General features: G+C 40.6%; 2 protein-coding genes across 5 annotated transcripts; one reads left to right on the top strand and one right to left on the bottom strand.

Annotated features, from left to right (window-relative positions):
* The first annotated feature begins 980 nt into the window (after positions 1–980).
* Rbpn-5 (Rab GTPase-binding effector protein rabaptin-5) lies at positions 981–3,599 on the top strand. The gene is made up of 6 exons (XM_017146590.3): positions 981–1,102; positions 1,165–1,706; positions 1,762–2,546; positions 2,608–2,743; positions 2,805–2,921; positions 2,984–3,599. Exons 1-6 carry the CDS (start codon positions 1,048–1,050, stop codon positions 3,281–3,283), a joined length of 1,935 nt encoding a protein of 644 aa, XP_017002079.2. The 5' UTR covers positions 981–1,047; the 3' UTR covers positions 3,284–3,599.
* Positions 3,600–3,695: 96 nt separating this feature from the next.
* On the bottom strand, positions 3,696–15,773 carry Treh (Trehalase). Of its 4 annotated transcripts, none has more exons than XR_011417775.1 (7): positions 15,492–15,772; positions 7,099–7,288; positions 6,154–7,032; positions 5,271–5,669; positions 4,500–5,148; positions 4,096–4,173; positions 3,696–4,021 (listed from the first exon to the last, which is right to left on the bottom strand). XR_011417775.1 is itself a non-coding variant. In XM_070212315.1 (7 exons), exons 1-6 carry the CDS (start codon positions 15,539–15,541, stop codon positions 4,097–4,099), a joined length of 1,746 nt encoding a protein of 581 aa, XP_070068416.1. In that variant the 5' UTR covers positions 15,542–15,773; the 3' UTR covers positions 3,696–4,021; position 4,096. The 4 variants fall into 4 exon arrangements, 2 of the variants coding, with proteins under 2 accessions (XP_070068416.1, XP_070068415.1); XR_011417774.1 differs by lacking the exon at positions 15,492–15,772 and adding an exon at positions 7,960–8,281; XM_070212315.1 differs by having other exon boundaries at positions 4,998–5,148; positions 15,492–15,773.
* Between the last annotated feature and the right edge of the window lie 114 nt (positions 15,774–15,887).

Below are 15,887 nucleotides of genomic sequence, written 5' to 3'. Positions count from 1 at the left end.
ATTAGGCATTTTCCCTCGCATAATTTATTAGTATTTACCATTTTCTCGGGCGCTTAATAATTTGCATAAAATTAAGACAACGGACGGTGACGGTGTGTTAGTCATTCATGTCCGGCAGTCATTTACCTCTTCGGTGAGCTGTGTCTAATAGTCATTTGGCTTGCACACAAATGGTGAAGCACTTTCTAGGAAATACGTAAATAATAGAGAAGATCTTCTCATCAATTAAGATGAAATTTGAATTATTTAAATTGCAATCATTTGAACGAAACTTTTAGACAAATGTTTAAATTATTTCTATCGTTTTATATATGTTTACTATGCCAATAACAATGCATAATTTTTGTTCACTGTAGAAGGCAGTACAAGTAGTGATGAATCAAACAGATCGAAACGACTGATACTCCGATCAAAAATCATTTTATTTGTTTTTTGAAGTGTGATACTAATAATTTTGAATTATAATGATGCCAAATACAAAATATTCTTCGTTTTTTTCCAGTAATTCTAAAATAGAGGCCCAGAAAAAGATCCAACTGTTTTTCCAGCTTACAAGATACGCAACATCAGAATATCAGAAAATCATTTGAACTCTTTTATTTCGAAGGTGCGAGCGTAAGATGGGGTTTTCCCTGGTCCAACGGATGTTATTGTTTGACTATGTTATAGATTCAGAGATATTCCGCTAAAAACCTCTTTTTTAAGAAATTAAATTAAATTATTATGTAATCAAATTAAAGGCGTACCTCTGATTTAAAATAAAGTTAAGATTATACAGTAGATTTTGTTCATTTTATGCTCTAAAAGATTAAAAGGTTTTAGAGTTGGAAGAGCTGGAATCCCTTTTAGCTCTATTTAAAAATATATAAGGTTTTGGCCACAAAATTGGTAAAATTTATATTTAAAACCTTCGAACCTTTTTCATTTCGAAATTTTGAAATGAAGATTATCGATACTTCCGCTTGAATACGGTCACTCTAGAAAGCAGTGTTGCAAAGCGCACGAGGGTGTTCTAATTGCTGCGCTTAATAAATTAAAAAATAGAAAATGGAAGAAAACGAGACCCGGACGGAGGCCAGGGAGCCCACGGACCTGTCCAATGGTAAGAGAGCCGTACAGGACGCCAGGACAGCATCCTATATTAACCCAAAACCCCATTGGCAGGCGAGGATGACCAGGGGAGCACCGAGCACAAATTCAGTCACCTGCAGAATGAGATGCGCAAAATGCAGAATGAATTCAACACGCAGCGGGCGAAGATGCGGGAGCTTTACATGCAGAAGGAGGCGGAGGTGGGGCAGAGCCAGCTGGAGCGACGCCAACTCCAGACGGAACTGGACGAGCTGAAGACCAAGTGCGTGGTGGCGGACTTGAAGGCTCAGAACGAACTGCAGCTAAAGGACATCAAGGCGCAGGAGGAGATCTCCTCGCTCCAACAGCTGGTGCAGGACACCATCGAGGAGTCCGCCCACTACAAAGGCGAGCTGGAGCACCTGCGTCTGGAGATGGCCAAGTACCAGCAGTTGCAGTCGACGACGGCTCCTCCATTACAAGCGGAATCATCCGTAGGAATAGCTCCCCAGGTGCTGAATCAGGTCAAAAAGACGCTGGGCTCCGTGCGCAAGCTGGGCACGGATTCCCTAAACAGCAGTTTTCAGCTGGAGGACGACAGCCGGGCTTCGTCCAAGGGCAATGGCAAGCAATTCGTAAGCAATCCCGCAGCTAATCCTCCACTGAGCTAACCAACAATCCACTTTACAGGCTGCCGAGGAGGCGGAAATGATGCACTCCATCGTCGAGCAGCTGCAGGAAGAGATGAAGGCCCTGAAGGTGAAGCTGCGCGAACAGGACGACCAACTGCAGGCCAAGTCGGCAACCGAGGAATCCGCCCTGCACAAATCCACCTCCATGGACGTGGCCGAGGGCGCCTGTGAGTCCTGCAGCTCGGCGGAGAAGCGGGCCGACGAGCTGAACGCCCACATAGGCAAGCAACAGAAGCAGGTGGATCTGCTGCAGAAGCAATTGGTGGAATCCCGGGAGACCCTGGCCAAGGAGGCGGCGCTGCGCAAGGATCTGGAGGACCAGTGGCAGGAGAAGCGGGAGGCCCACAAGAGCGAAGTACAAAGCCTGCGGGACCAGGCCAAAACCAACGAGCAGCGCCTGCTGGACATGCAGCAGAAGTTTCTCGAGACCAAGGACGAGGTGATAAAGCAGATCCAGCGCGTCACCGACGACCGGGAGCGGGTCAACAAGCAGCTGGAGACGCTGCAGGCCGACAACGACTTCCTCTCCGGTCGGTATCTGGCCACCTCCGAGGAGATCGACAACCAGTACATCAACCTGCCCAACACGGTCGTCGAATTACACGAACTAATGCTCCGCCAGCAGAGCGAACTGATCCAGGCACGCGTGAGCAGCGAGTACGAGCGGCAGAAGTGCACCAGCACCGAGGATGAGATTCAGATCTTGCGGGCCCAGCTGGAGGAGAGCAACAACGAGCGGCGGGCCTACAAGCGCAAGATGCAACTAGATATTAAGTCGCTGCAGTGAGTTCTCTTCTGCTATTTGAAGTGTGTTTATTTCTCATGTTCGAAACTGTATTTCCAGGGACCGGGTGACGGAGCACTTGGTCACGGTGCAGGCGCACGAGACGACCAAAACGCAACTCGAGCGCAAAGAGGCTGAGCTCAACAAGCAGCTGTCGGAGTGTCGCGTGGAGATCATTGAACTGCAGGAGGCCAATGTAAGTGGAGACCTTTAGTTATCCAAGTAGAATCGCCACCAAATAGATCCCCTTTTTGCAGGAGAAGTACGCCAAGACAAACGCGGACTACAAGACGAAGATAAAAACGCTGCAGGAGGAACTGTCCACCATGGAGACGGTTCAGAAGGACTTTGTCAAACTATCTCAAACTCTGCAGGTGAGTCCGATATAAAAATATGTGGTTTATTCACTTAAATGTCTACATTATTATTACAACAGATGTCGCTGGAGGAGCTGCGGCATGCCGACACGGAGGTGCGCTGGCAGGACGACGACGACGTAAACAACTGCCCCACGTGCAACGCCTACTTCACGGTCATGGTGCGCAAGATCCATTGCCGGCACTGCGGCCACATCTACTGCGACAAGTGTCTCACGAAAACGGTGCCATCGGGTCCGCGGAAGCGGGTGACCCGCGTCTGTGATATCTGTCACACGCTGCTCACGCCAAACACCGCTCCCTACTTCAGTCAGGGACAGCCGCCGCAGCAGCAGCAGGGTCAGCAGCAGTCCAACTAGGGGCTCCAAGCTCCAGGTTATTGTGTGTATTATGTGTGAACTACGATTACGATTAGTTGGTATCTCCTTAAACTCTATTGCTCTTGTTCTGTGTGCTCCGATTTCTAACGATTACGATTCGAGGTCAAACCTTTCGCCAGTCATTTCCACTTTCCATTTGCCCATGTCTCTTTTCGATTTGTGCTCTATATATATAACGTAAGCGATGAGTTGTCTATGTTAGCTTTTGTCGTAGGTAAGTTTTCATAATTGAATTGAACTCAAAGCAAATATACAAATAAAAAACAAGTAATGTTTGTTGTTTGTCGTGGCCGCACATCTTGGTTTTTACTTAAACCAACTTTGCCTGCAAAAGAGGGGTAGCAATTAAGTAAAACTTGTGTTTTACTAAGTAACAAAGACATGCAACAGATATTTTGTGTTCTTTTGTTTATTTAAAGATACTAAATAGCTTTGTAAATTATTGTTAACAATTGTATTTGTGTCTTCATTTGGTTGCGAGGAGCTAGGATTGGTATAGTTATTCGCTAGATATTAAAAGTAACAACAATGTCGGGCATGCCCATATAAATTCAGTATGTACAACTCTCACTTCAACTACCAAATAATGATAATCTAATACTGCAATCTCCGCATTCAACGAAAAACGTAAACAACTACAGACTACAGACACTACACACAGTCGGGGAATCACGTTACTTGGGAGGCAATTACGGGTTGTTTTGGCACACAGAGTGTCTGCGGAAGAGATAGAGAAATTAGAGGCCAATTAGCCTGTCTCCGGCGAAAGATTGCGATCTGATTTCCCTTACCTCACCATAGAAAGCGACCTGCTATCAGGGCAACAATGGTCACAGCTGCCACGCCCACGACGCCCATCACACGGGTAGCTAAATGGGGAGAAATGAATACTCAAATCAGTATATTATAGGGATGGTTAGACTAAAAGCATAGGAAACTGATAGCTTAGAATTTTTACAGGTTAGTAAGATCAGTTTCCTGGAAGCTTGCATGCTAGATAAGCCAGGATGTGGTTAGGTTTTCATAGCCGGTAAAATGTCTATAAGGAGGAATCGTATTTTAAGGACAAATACCATGGATCAGTCTGTTATGGGTGGTGTGTTCTGGTTCTGTGCTGGGTGTGGTTACACTAAACATGGCCTTGACATTCACAAACACAAATCAACCAAATATAATGACCCAATTGGACACTTACTCGTGAATCCTCAACTTGATCGCGATGCTCGGTGCCTGGACTTTGAGACATTGAGAATGTACTATATTTTTGCTTGAAATTTGGACAGATCACACGAATGTGCGAACGTGGAACAATGGACAACAGACAGTACTGAGATGATCCGGATTCCTGGCGGTGCTGTGACTGTGGTGCTGTTTTTCGTGGTGCTTGGCTTTCGGGATTTCGATTTCGATTTCGATGGTTCGCGGTACAGATATATAGGTTATAGACAGCGGCTTTTGAAGGTTTTCAGATGTTGCGGAGATAGAGAGCATTTCTTAGCCTAAGGATGAGCAGTTGATGAGCAGCGCTGCTGGATGGATGCTTATATAATGTACAGATATCTAAATACAATTTTTTTCGAGAAAAAGCTTTGGCTTTGAGCCTGTGATGATGATGGTGATGATGTTGAGATGATGGATAGCGTTCTGGCCTGGCTGCAGATTTGTTCAGATTCATTCTACTGCGGCTCTTCACCTGCTGCTCCGCCTCCACCGGCCGAACCGGTTGAAATATCACGCCCGTGCTTGCTCAACCACTCGATGATCACGCCGTTGGACCAACCGAATCCCAACTGCACCTCGTACTCGCCTCCGCCGCCTCCGACTCCAAACTGATCGGCGTTGTACTGGAATATATAAATCATGTTCTTTAATTTGTGTGTTTAAAAAAAATAAATCCAAAACAATTTTTGAATTTTTATGGTATTTTATATTATATTTGTTTAATAGTAATGTAATCCAAACTCACCTTCTCGTACATGTGCCTGTCTTTGCTAAAGGCCTTGAAGTTTGACTTCACCCACTTGGTGGCCCACTTTATGGACATGTTCTTGGCCTCGGGAGTATTCAGGTTGTTCAGGCCCTCGACCAGGATGTACTGCATTGGAGCCCACACATTCGGAGCATCCCACTGCTCATTGGTGTAGCTCAGGGTATTGGGGACTCCGCCGGGGAATGTGTCCAGCTTGTTCTTCTCAATGTAGGCCATAATCGAGGCCGAGATTTTCTCGGACTCGGAAATGTTGAAGGCTTTCACCCACAGCGGCGAGAGATTGGTGGGCACAAAGTAATCGCGCGACTTCTCGTTCTTCATGTCGTAGTCCAGCCAGACTCCGGCCTCCTCGTTCCACAGCACTTCTTGGATGCCCTGTAATGTGGGGAGGTTTATAAAATTTAAATAAGTTGCTTTTAAAAATTAATCTCCATTACTAAAAATATGCGAAAGACTATAACCACTTATTACATTAGGGTCTCCCAAAAATATCATCTTATTCTCACCCTAAAGAACTTTAAAATGCAACAAATCCATTAAAAAACTAAAAAAAAATGTAAAGGTCCCCTTAAAAATTGATATATGATAATTAGATTTTCTGTCAACAGTGCGTATGAGTGTTAAACTTTGAAGCCAATTAGTCGCTTTAACATACTGTTAATCTTCTGTTAAAAGTTAACTTCTGTTAAACAATTAAAAATTAATCCTTTGAAATGATTATATATATTCTAGACATGCCTTAAAAAATTATGTTCTCCTGTTAGAAAATCCTGTCTGACCCTTTTAAGTAGGCAACTTAATTTAAGGACCGGAACCCTAGAGGTTTTCCCATCTAAATCTAAGATTTAATATATCTTACCAGCAGGATATTCTCGGCCTTGGTCTCGTACTCGGTGACCTTCTTGGTGTTGCCAGCCTTGGAGTGGAATTCGGCTATCAACTTGGCGTTCCAGTAGAGATAGGCATTCAGGTCGACGGGTACAATCAGGCTGGTGCTGAGATTGGTAAGAGTTCCATCGTTTGTGCCATCCTCGGAGATGAACCAGCGGGAGCTGAAGTCCATGCCCGACTCGGCCGCCGCCTTGAGCTCACTCCAGTGGAGTTCCCTCTCCGCATCGGTGGCGAACTCATTGCCCGTCTCCACATCCTCTCTATAAGACTCTGGCCGGGGACCCTCGGAAGAGTCGCGGTAAACGCAAAGGCTGTGATTCTTCACCGTGACATTGTGGTTGTTCGTGAAGTACTCGAACTCGTGCTCCAGTGTTGCCAAGGCATCGATGGCGAACTTGTCATCGTTGGTGAAGTCCACATAGGACTTGACCATTCCGGTCAAAAGTGGCGGCTGGGAGCGACCATGGTAGTAGACGCGTCCTCCGTTCGGAATAAAGCCGAACCGATCCACAATCGACAGGAAGTTCTCGATCATTCCTCGGGCGGTGGTGTACATCTGGCTGTAGAGCAGTCCCCGGATGATCCAGTACGAGTCCCAGTAGTAGAACTCGATGAAGCGGCCGCCGGGAATGATCACGGGATTGGGCACGGGGATGATCGAGTAGTACTCCGGGTTCTTCGACACCTCGTCCTTCATTTTGCGACCCAGGGTCTTCCAAATGTTATTCAGCTCGGCACCCCACTGCTTTAGGTCGGGATCGGAGATTAGATCGAGAAAACTGGGATTCTCCTTCCAATCCGTGGGCGTCCACAGCTCCAGTTCGGTGCCCTTGGGACTGAAGTATTCCTGAAAATTATAATCAAGTTGTGAAGTTCCTGATTGTAGACCTAGGGATGATCCTATTCCACTTACATCCACAAAACCCTTGAGATCTTCGCTAGTGGGCGTTTGGTTTTTGGCCTCCATGAAAGCATTAAAATCCGCCAGGGTTTTGTCAGGCGAATTCTTCAGTTTCATGTCCACAAACGTCTTGGAATCAGCAAACAGTTTGGGTGTCGCCGTTTGGATGGTGTGCAATAGGGGGCCATTGCAATAGATTTCACTGGAAAATGGGAAAATATTTATATTCAGCATTTCTGATTTTTTTTAAATGGAAATCATTTCATGTAATAGTGATACTGGGTTTTCACTATCACTTTAATGGAATATATTTAAATAATCACTTTATTCTAGTTTATTACACTAATTCAAGGAATTAAAAAACCATTGGGCAAAATGGAAATTATACTTTAGGAACTTGAAATTAAAAAGAAATTATAAACATATCATATCATTGTTGTTTTTCTTTTAGAATTAATTTGTTTTATTTTACGTTTGCTTAGCCTGTGCCGAAAAATCCCGGATGAGGCTTACGTAAGCCCGAGCATAAAAATCGTTCGTTAGTATAGCATATAGTATAGCACACTCTCTGACGGCACTAATTAGTGCAAATAATTCACGGGTTAAATGGATATAAAACCGCTCCAGCCCGAGTATCCAGGTGGTGCTGGTTAAGTGAACACCTGTCTAAGGCATCGATGAATCGTATCTGTTGATCAGATACGACCAAAGCTAATGCACGAATAACCAACACGTCACGTTTATGGGTTTATATGGTTTATATGGCACTGGGAAAGGAAAGCACTCAAGCTGAAAACTTGTGAATATCTCAACCCGGCAATCAGAGAGATCAGAGTCCGGAAGTCTTCGGGGTTCGGTGATTGGAAAACTTACCAACTGGGGAACTTTTCATCGGCATCCTCTACGTAACTGGCAATGCCATTATTATTGTCTGTGCTGAGATCAAAGGCGAAGGACTTTGCCTGGACGAGAGCTGCCAGGCAACTCCAGCTCACAAGGAGCAAACTGATAGCGGATAACCGGGACATCCTTATTCACTTACTCCCGGGTAATGGGTAATAATTTTTCAAACTGCGAGGTAATAAAACAAAATGTTGCGTTGCTGAGGATATGCTTGTGATCCCTGAATCTCTGAGTTCTGAGTTTTGAATTCCGAATTCGAGCTGAACCCACAAGCACAACCAGCGCCAGTCAGCGCAAGAATACTTCTAACTGTTCCGCTCGATTCCATTTTTATAAAACTAAATTAATCTACGAATGCGACGACGCCGAGCGATCGGCAAAACGAACGATTCGTCGGGCGGGGCAAGGTGATATCTGGAGTCAAGTAATTGGGGATCCAATGGGGAGGGAGTGGGGTGGTTTGCTGGCTTGGGGGCGCGTTCGGTCTATTTTTAAATCGTCAAAGTGGCCACATACGTATTGGTCGGGTTCACCTGCTTACAAGTCTCGTGAACGAATAGTCATTCATCTCTCACTGGATCGGCTTCGTATCTCTGTTCTAGCTGCCTTGGGTAATTAGTGGCAAAGGGCCTTCGATTGGGTTTTTGGCACACCCATATGATTAACTAGCTTATGAATATTCATATTCCAAGCCTTGAAATATATACTTATATTCATAACTATATCACTTATTAAAAGGCACCCGCATTATTCGAGGGATCATTGCCTGAATATACACTTTAATTGTTCGGTTTGAGAAGGTCCCACTGTAATGCCAAGGTACTATTTCTGATAACCGACATTTTTGGGGATTTTAGGCCTAGTTTTAATGCTAATTGGCAATGCTCCACTTATGATAAGGACTGTGCTAAATTCAACTAGCCAATTATCCAGAAATTTAATGACTTTAGCCCCTGATATCTCACTGATTTGCATTTGAACACGGAATTTTCAGATATGAGGCTGACATTCGCCCGCGATTTATTTATATCCATCAAGTTACAGTTTATCATACATTTTCAAGTCTATAATTAGAGTGGGTTGTGTGTTAGTGACACGTGTGTGGCCCCAAATAATAATGGACCGGAATTGCGCCGTTTCGTTTCGCACAAATGTCAGCTATATGTGGTGTGGACCTAACGAGCCTTAATTGAACTGATTTGCTGAATAAGGATTGCTTTCGAGAGATTAACGAATGGATATATACGCCATCGAGATGAAAGTTTAAGGCGCAGAAAGTTACTTTAAGTTCTTTCACTAAGGAAAACTATAAGTAAACAAACAGTTTAAGCGGTACATTGCACAACATCATATGCATCTTATAGAACATCAAGTGTATAATGAATTACTTGTATCGGGTATCATCACAGAGCGATGTGATATAACATCTATGGCTCGGGAAACAAAGGGAATCCAAATAAACGGAACAATTGTGCAATTTAAATTGAGCCTTAGGGGAATGAGAACCAGAAAGAGAACGATTCCCCCCGAGAATCCCATTGTTATGATCTTTCTGTGACGACAGCAGCTAGCAGGTGCGACTAAATCATTGATTTCTCACGTCACAAGCTGTTAACATTTTATGATTCCATTAGCGAAGCGATTCAGCATTTAAAAGTTAAACTAATAGATCATATCATGTCATATTTCCGCTCTGCTAAAACTCAACGTACTAAGTAAATATTGAATTTACTGGGTTTTCAGAGACCATATTTCATATAACCGTGGATGACAAACCGCTGATCTACGTGCCAAGCATTTCCAAATATGTAGTTAGCTATTGAATTGAAAATATTTTTGTTTCTTGCTTGCTTTAAATTCCCCCGTCAGGGGACTTCCGATTCCGCATATCAGACAATTCCGACTTAAATTCCATTTAAATCATAAAAATGCAACGAGAGACCCCCAAAGATGATATCAGAATTATGGAATAACTATTGTTTAACAGGCATTTTAAGGCGCGTGAACGAAATAATTAAGCCTAATGAATGGCCGTTCACCATTCAACTGGGTTATTATGCTTGCCAGTGACTTTATAAACCGTTTATATAGATCTTTGTTATATAGATCGTCATTGTCGTCATCGGTGGAAGCGATAAGTGCCTCAGGTGACGTCTTTGTGCGAATACAATGGTCCGAAACTCTCTCGATTCCGATCCATGAACTCCGCTCGAAAGCTCAGAACTTTGCCAAAAACATTCAAGGACAATATTAATCATTATGTGGGGCATTCAACGCGTTCGGATAATTGCCGTTTAAGTTAATCGCTCAACTAGCTATTTTAAAGCACGGTCCGTTTGATGGCTAAGCCGAATATTTCAAATCCAAATACCTGATCGATCCGAGAGGAAAACGAAGAAACACACACAAAAACTGGAAATGTCATTAAGAAGCCTGCATCAGGCTGAATTAACTTGTTTTAGATTCCGTGCGTTTTGCTTTGATTAACGGTTCAAATACCGATACAGAGACCTTCGAAAGGTTATTGAATCGCAAAAAGGTTTACAGTTAGCTGCAAAAAAGCTTTGTATAAAATTATTTTTCAATCCGAATCTTAATTAAATAAGAACTTTTTGACCTAGTAACATAAAATTCCACTTGAGATCATTAATCTGCTATCTTGAGTGGACAATAAAGGTTTATCGATTGCTCATAAGATCCAAGGAATTGAACCTAATCTTGAGATTATTCGTTATCGGAAGAATTGTTTATTGCATTAGTGTTCAAAATAGATCTTGAAGTAATCCTTTGAAGAATTTACTCTTGAAATACTGCGACATTCCAGGTTCTTTATCACCTGCAAGCTCTTCAGAACCTTTTTACTCTATATAAATACTTTACTGCAACCAAACTTGTTTTTGGACAAGTTCAGGGATACTGATAAATGGCTGATTACTTTTCTAAAGTCAGAAGCTTCAAGTACAATCAAGGAAAAATACAAAACAATTGATATAGAAATCGATATCGATAAGACTGAACAGGTTTAGCAGCAGCAAGTACATCTTCCAGTCTGTCTGGATCAGCTTTTTTTCGATTCATATTATTTATTAATTATAATGAGATATAATTAATGTTTTAAGTCAAAACGTAGATTTGGCAGTGGCAAAACGAGACTCGAAAAAATACAACTAGACAAGCATTTATATTGTATTCAGTGGAAGATCTGTCATTTAAATGTTAAGTACCCGGGGACCACAGATCACTGACACCGCAAGTCGGTGAGTAAAAATAACGCGACTCGGCGTTTGCAACACGATTAAGCTCAGGGAAAATATCAGCAGATATCAGGGAAAATGTCAGGCAACCACAACAATTGGTATTGAAAATTATAATTTAATTGCTTTTGTATATTCAGCTCGCGGTTTCTGCTTTTTTCAGAGGTATGGGAGTCCCATGCCAATTTAAATTCACTAAATTACAATTGTTTTTAATATTTTTTCATTTTCAAATTAAGTTCCAGTTTGTTTTCGCATTTCACACACTTTTATTATTGCCAATTCGCTGAGCTGAGTACGAGTTTTTATAACTCGCTCGCTATCTATATTGTGCAGCTGATTACTGTATATAGTGCCCGGATTATATACACTCTCGGTTCTAATGAAAAACGGTGCTCGCCGATGTTAAGCGTTTGAAGGCAACGATCCGACTGCCCCAAGCCAAGTGCCGGAGATTTAAATTTAAATCAGATTTTTGCAAAGATCTGATCAGAACAGAGTTACCAAGTATTCCTATTGGAAGAAGGGAAGAAAGAAGCTATCTTAGCTGATAATTTCTTTAGTTGCAAGTGCTAGTAAATAATATTTATTGATGCGTAAATAATATTTATTGATTGAACTGTCAGTAGAATGGAATTATGCAATTGGTAAAGCTTGGTTTGCATTATTTGTAATGTTATGGAATTTTTTTGTATTATTTGGCAAGGCAAGGAAATCGTAAATACTTTAACCCCGATTTCCTTGAGCTCTCTTCGAAAATCTTAAAAATATTCCGATAAGATAGAATCGCACTGAAATGAATTGACGTGGTATTTAAGACCCTCTTACTTATCTCTAAATTATGATCGCTCGCCTAAACGAATATAAATCATGTTAGATTTGGCAAAAGATTATTCATTAATAAGATAGGCAGGAAATTGGCTCTTTAGGGTAGAACTAATCACAAATTTGCTATCTTCTTGAAAACAGATTTTTTAAAATTTATATTTGATAAGTAAATACCGGTTCTCAAAACATTATTAAGATTTTAAATTGTGATTTGCATGGAAAGTACTAAAATTATACCTATTATAACTATGTATTTCATCATTTAACAAAGTAATGTAATTTCATTGATCAGGATTTTCCATTTTTAATTTATAAATTTCATTTAAAACAAATGACTTGTTTTGTTACTCAACAGGATTTAAGCAAATCAATTTACGCATAAAGCGAGTTTCTTTAGGAATTGACTATGGCAACTATCTGTAACTTTATTACTAAGTTAGAGTGACTAAAACTGCGGTTTTTAAAAATATTTCAAATAAAATATTGACAGCATTACGAGTGTGAGTAATCAACATTAAATATTTTTGAAAGAACAAACATTTACTAATCCCATTTTGTAAAAAAGTGTAATTTGCATTTGCATTTTCTATTCAAGAGAAGAGCAACTGATTTCGTGCAATTTGCAATTGGGGTTATTCAAGATCAGGCGACTCATATATGTAACTCTTTGTCTCTCGACAGAGAACGTGCTCCAGGCATCCAGGCCCTTTAATCAGTTTCAGACAAACTTGCCTCACCTGAGCCTTCGATGATTGGTGCATTTCTTTATCGCAAACAGATTTACTTGCTTCCCAAAACAATGGAGACCCTGGAGGTGAGGAAATCGGGACAGACACTTGATGATATGCATGACAAGCTGCGAATATAGTGAGTTCGGAATATAGACTGTACTACAGGGGATCTTTCTCAAAGTGATGCCTTGTCAGACTGTCTGTTATTGTCTCAGCTGATAAGAAAAGTGGCTGATAGTGGATTAATTAGGGTTTTGGCTGGACTCACATATTCTGGGGAGAACTCTGGGAGAGATCTGTAAACGTGACTGTGACAGCTGGTTGCAATTAGATCGTAACGGGCTAACCTGTTCCATATTACGTATACGCCGTGGACACACCACCAACCTACAACGCTAAACGGAGAACTAAGTATCCATAATGATCTGATCTGAGTTCGTGACAAACAACAACTGGTAACATATATTAAGTAATTCCCAATTACTTTGGTTTGTGCCTGTATATGAAATCAATCTGTTAATGTTAATCGCTATCTAGCAAAGCTTTTATATTTGTACTTTGAATAAATTAAAACTTTGCGGTTTTTTGTGGAACACAAATAGACAGAATTTCTGGAATCGCTTATTATTTATGGCACTCTCTGGTTTAGACAAGTCGTTTCCAGATCAAAATCACACTGACCTGAACTAATTGCAAATGGGTGCACCTATATCATGATTTATTTGTTCCCATTTAACTGTTATTTATTTGACAAAATAACAAACAAAATAATAATAAATTAAAAATTTATGAAAAAGAAATGCTAGTTAATTTGAATGTAACAGCCTCGCTTATCTAACTTTTTCGGTTCTTTCGAAGAAGATTAACAACGGGTAGCAAAGGCAATGTTTTGGTTGGTACTACATTTAATAAAATACATTTCTGATCAAAGACAACAGTACGTGTGAGTGATAATATTTAAAATCATGGGAATTGTTTCCAAAAATTGCAGTTTTATGCCATTATGTTTGGTTTATATATATTATTAAAAGTATATATTATATATATCATTAATTATTTATACAAACAGAATGTAAACAAAGTTTTAATTCTACAGTTCCAATCTTTTTTACGGTATACGTTATATATACGATACGATATTCATTCACCTAAAAGTATGCAATGCATTTTGGTGCGCTTTAAAGTATGCCACGATTAAAGGAAACACAGCTGACAGATAATAACCACAATCGAAGGGAGAGGCTCGTTTATATTGATTGATAAGGGAACACGGGGAGTTGATAACACTGTAACATTCTGAATTCTTGTAGCGGTAAGTTTGCCCTTGACTTCGCACCAGTCAGCGCTTAGTTGCGTTTTTCTGAGTGTAACCAGTCGACACCTGTTGCAGTTCTCGCCCACTAAAATTCCAAAGGTTCTCCGAAACCAATTTGTATGTGACTTGAGGCGACACACGTGCCTAACTACTGGTCCTACTTATTGAAAAATTTAACTTGTAATTACACTGCATTTGAATGCCTATAGAAATGGCGCTTTTGACACGAAACATCATAAGTTTACCAATTAGTTTTACAGTTTTTCTGTTATAGTTATGGTTTTGGTAACCTTATACCAACGACAGGAGAATATTTACGCTCTTTTCCGACAACGACACTTGTGAACACACAGAGCGAAAGCAAAACAAAAAGCGAAAATTAACGAATGCTAATAAGAAGGCGGAGTTTGTATACCCTTATAATTTGAACATATACTTTGTATATTTAAGTGTACATTAATTTGTTATATTTATTTAAAATCAACACTGTGATAAAAGGGATTACTTTAAATTAAGATTTCTAAGTTCAGTTTGATAAAAGATTTTAAAAGAAATTGGAAACCTAAAATAAATTTTATTTAAATAATGGACCAATACGAAAACGGCCTTGTGATTGTACCATGATTTGAATTTTATGAGGGACATTTTTTCAAATGTTATTCAATTGTTGTTTTGTTATTTTGCTAGCACCCAACAAATTTTTATCTAAGAACAAACATAATGACTCTTTAAAACATTCTTTACCATTTTTAAAAATTACTATTTCAAATAAATTTTACAATATTAAAATAAGAAACAAATAAACCATATAAATGCAGTAAAGATAGGAATATCTCTAGAGGTTCCACTATGCAGAAATTATTATATTTTGGTTTTCGGTAAGAATAATTTTTCCAAACAAATTGTACTATTATCCACGCCAGGAAAAATATTGCACATGACATAATTCTATGAGATCTCTTTGAAAAAAAAAACTCGAAAATCAAAGCGCTAATACTAATTGCAGAAACACTGTCATGATAAAACAAAACGATATTTTGGCTGGCCGGCAGATTTGCGGACGTAAGCGTGCGTGAGAAGAGATAAAAGAAAACAAAACCGAAAAATACAGTGGCATTGGCACGGAATGGCAAAATAGCGGTGTCTAAAATAAAACTATTCGCTATATGCGGCTATATAAATATATAGAGATTTTGGCACTTGGGCGAGACATTTGCTAAAGCAGATATCTGGCGGGCAGGAAAGTGAAAGCGGGCATCTAGACAACAGATGTCTTCGGTTGGCAAGTGCATTGGTGCGCAATCTGCAGACTTATGCAATACACGAGTGCAATTGCAATCCCTATCGATCGATCAAAACTATTTACAAACTCACCCGTTTCCGTTCATTTTGTGATTGCTCGAGGGATTGGCTGGAGTACTCATGTTGCGATAAATAGAGCTGCTTCCAAGTGAGATTCTCGCAAACTTGCGTGCGGATAGCAGAGATTTTAACTGAAATTTAACTGAAATGGTTTTGTTTATGTTTGCCACTTGTTTATCACTTGAATATGCGTTGTTTGCATTAATCACTCGGTTCGATCACTGCCGTTTTTATTTTAACCGTCGGATTTTGTTCTTTTGCCTGCGAGCAGCGCCACGAGACTAATCACGGCCGTGCAACTTACGGTTATTAAATAGTTTTTGCTCAGCGAATTTCGCGCTTTTCCGCTCTTGTTCTCACATCCAAAACTTGGATAGCAAGCGCACAAAGAGCGAACGGATTGTACTG

Source organism: Drosophila takahashii, chromosome 2R (genome assembly GCF_030179915.1).
Source record: "Drosophila takahashii strain IR98-3 E-12201 chromosome 2R, DtakHiC1v2, whole genome shotgun sequence".
Classification (NCBI taxonomy): Eukaryota; Metazoa; Arthropoda; class Insecta; order Diptera; family Drosophilidae; genus Drosophila; species Drosophila takahashii.
Note: the sequence above shows the minus strand (reverse complement) of the source record. Positions and strands in the feature narration are given on the sequence as shown.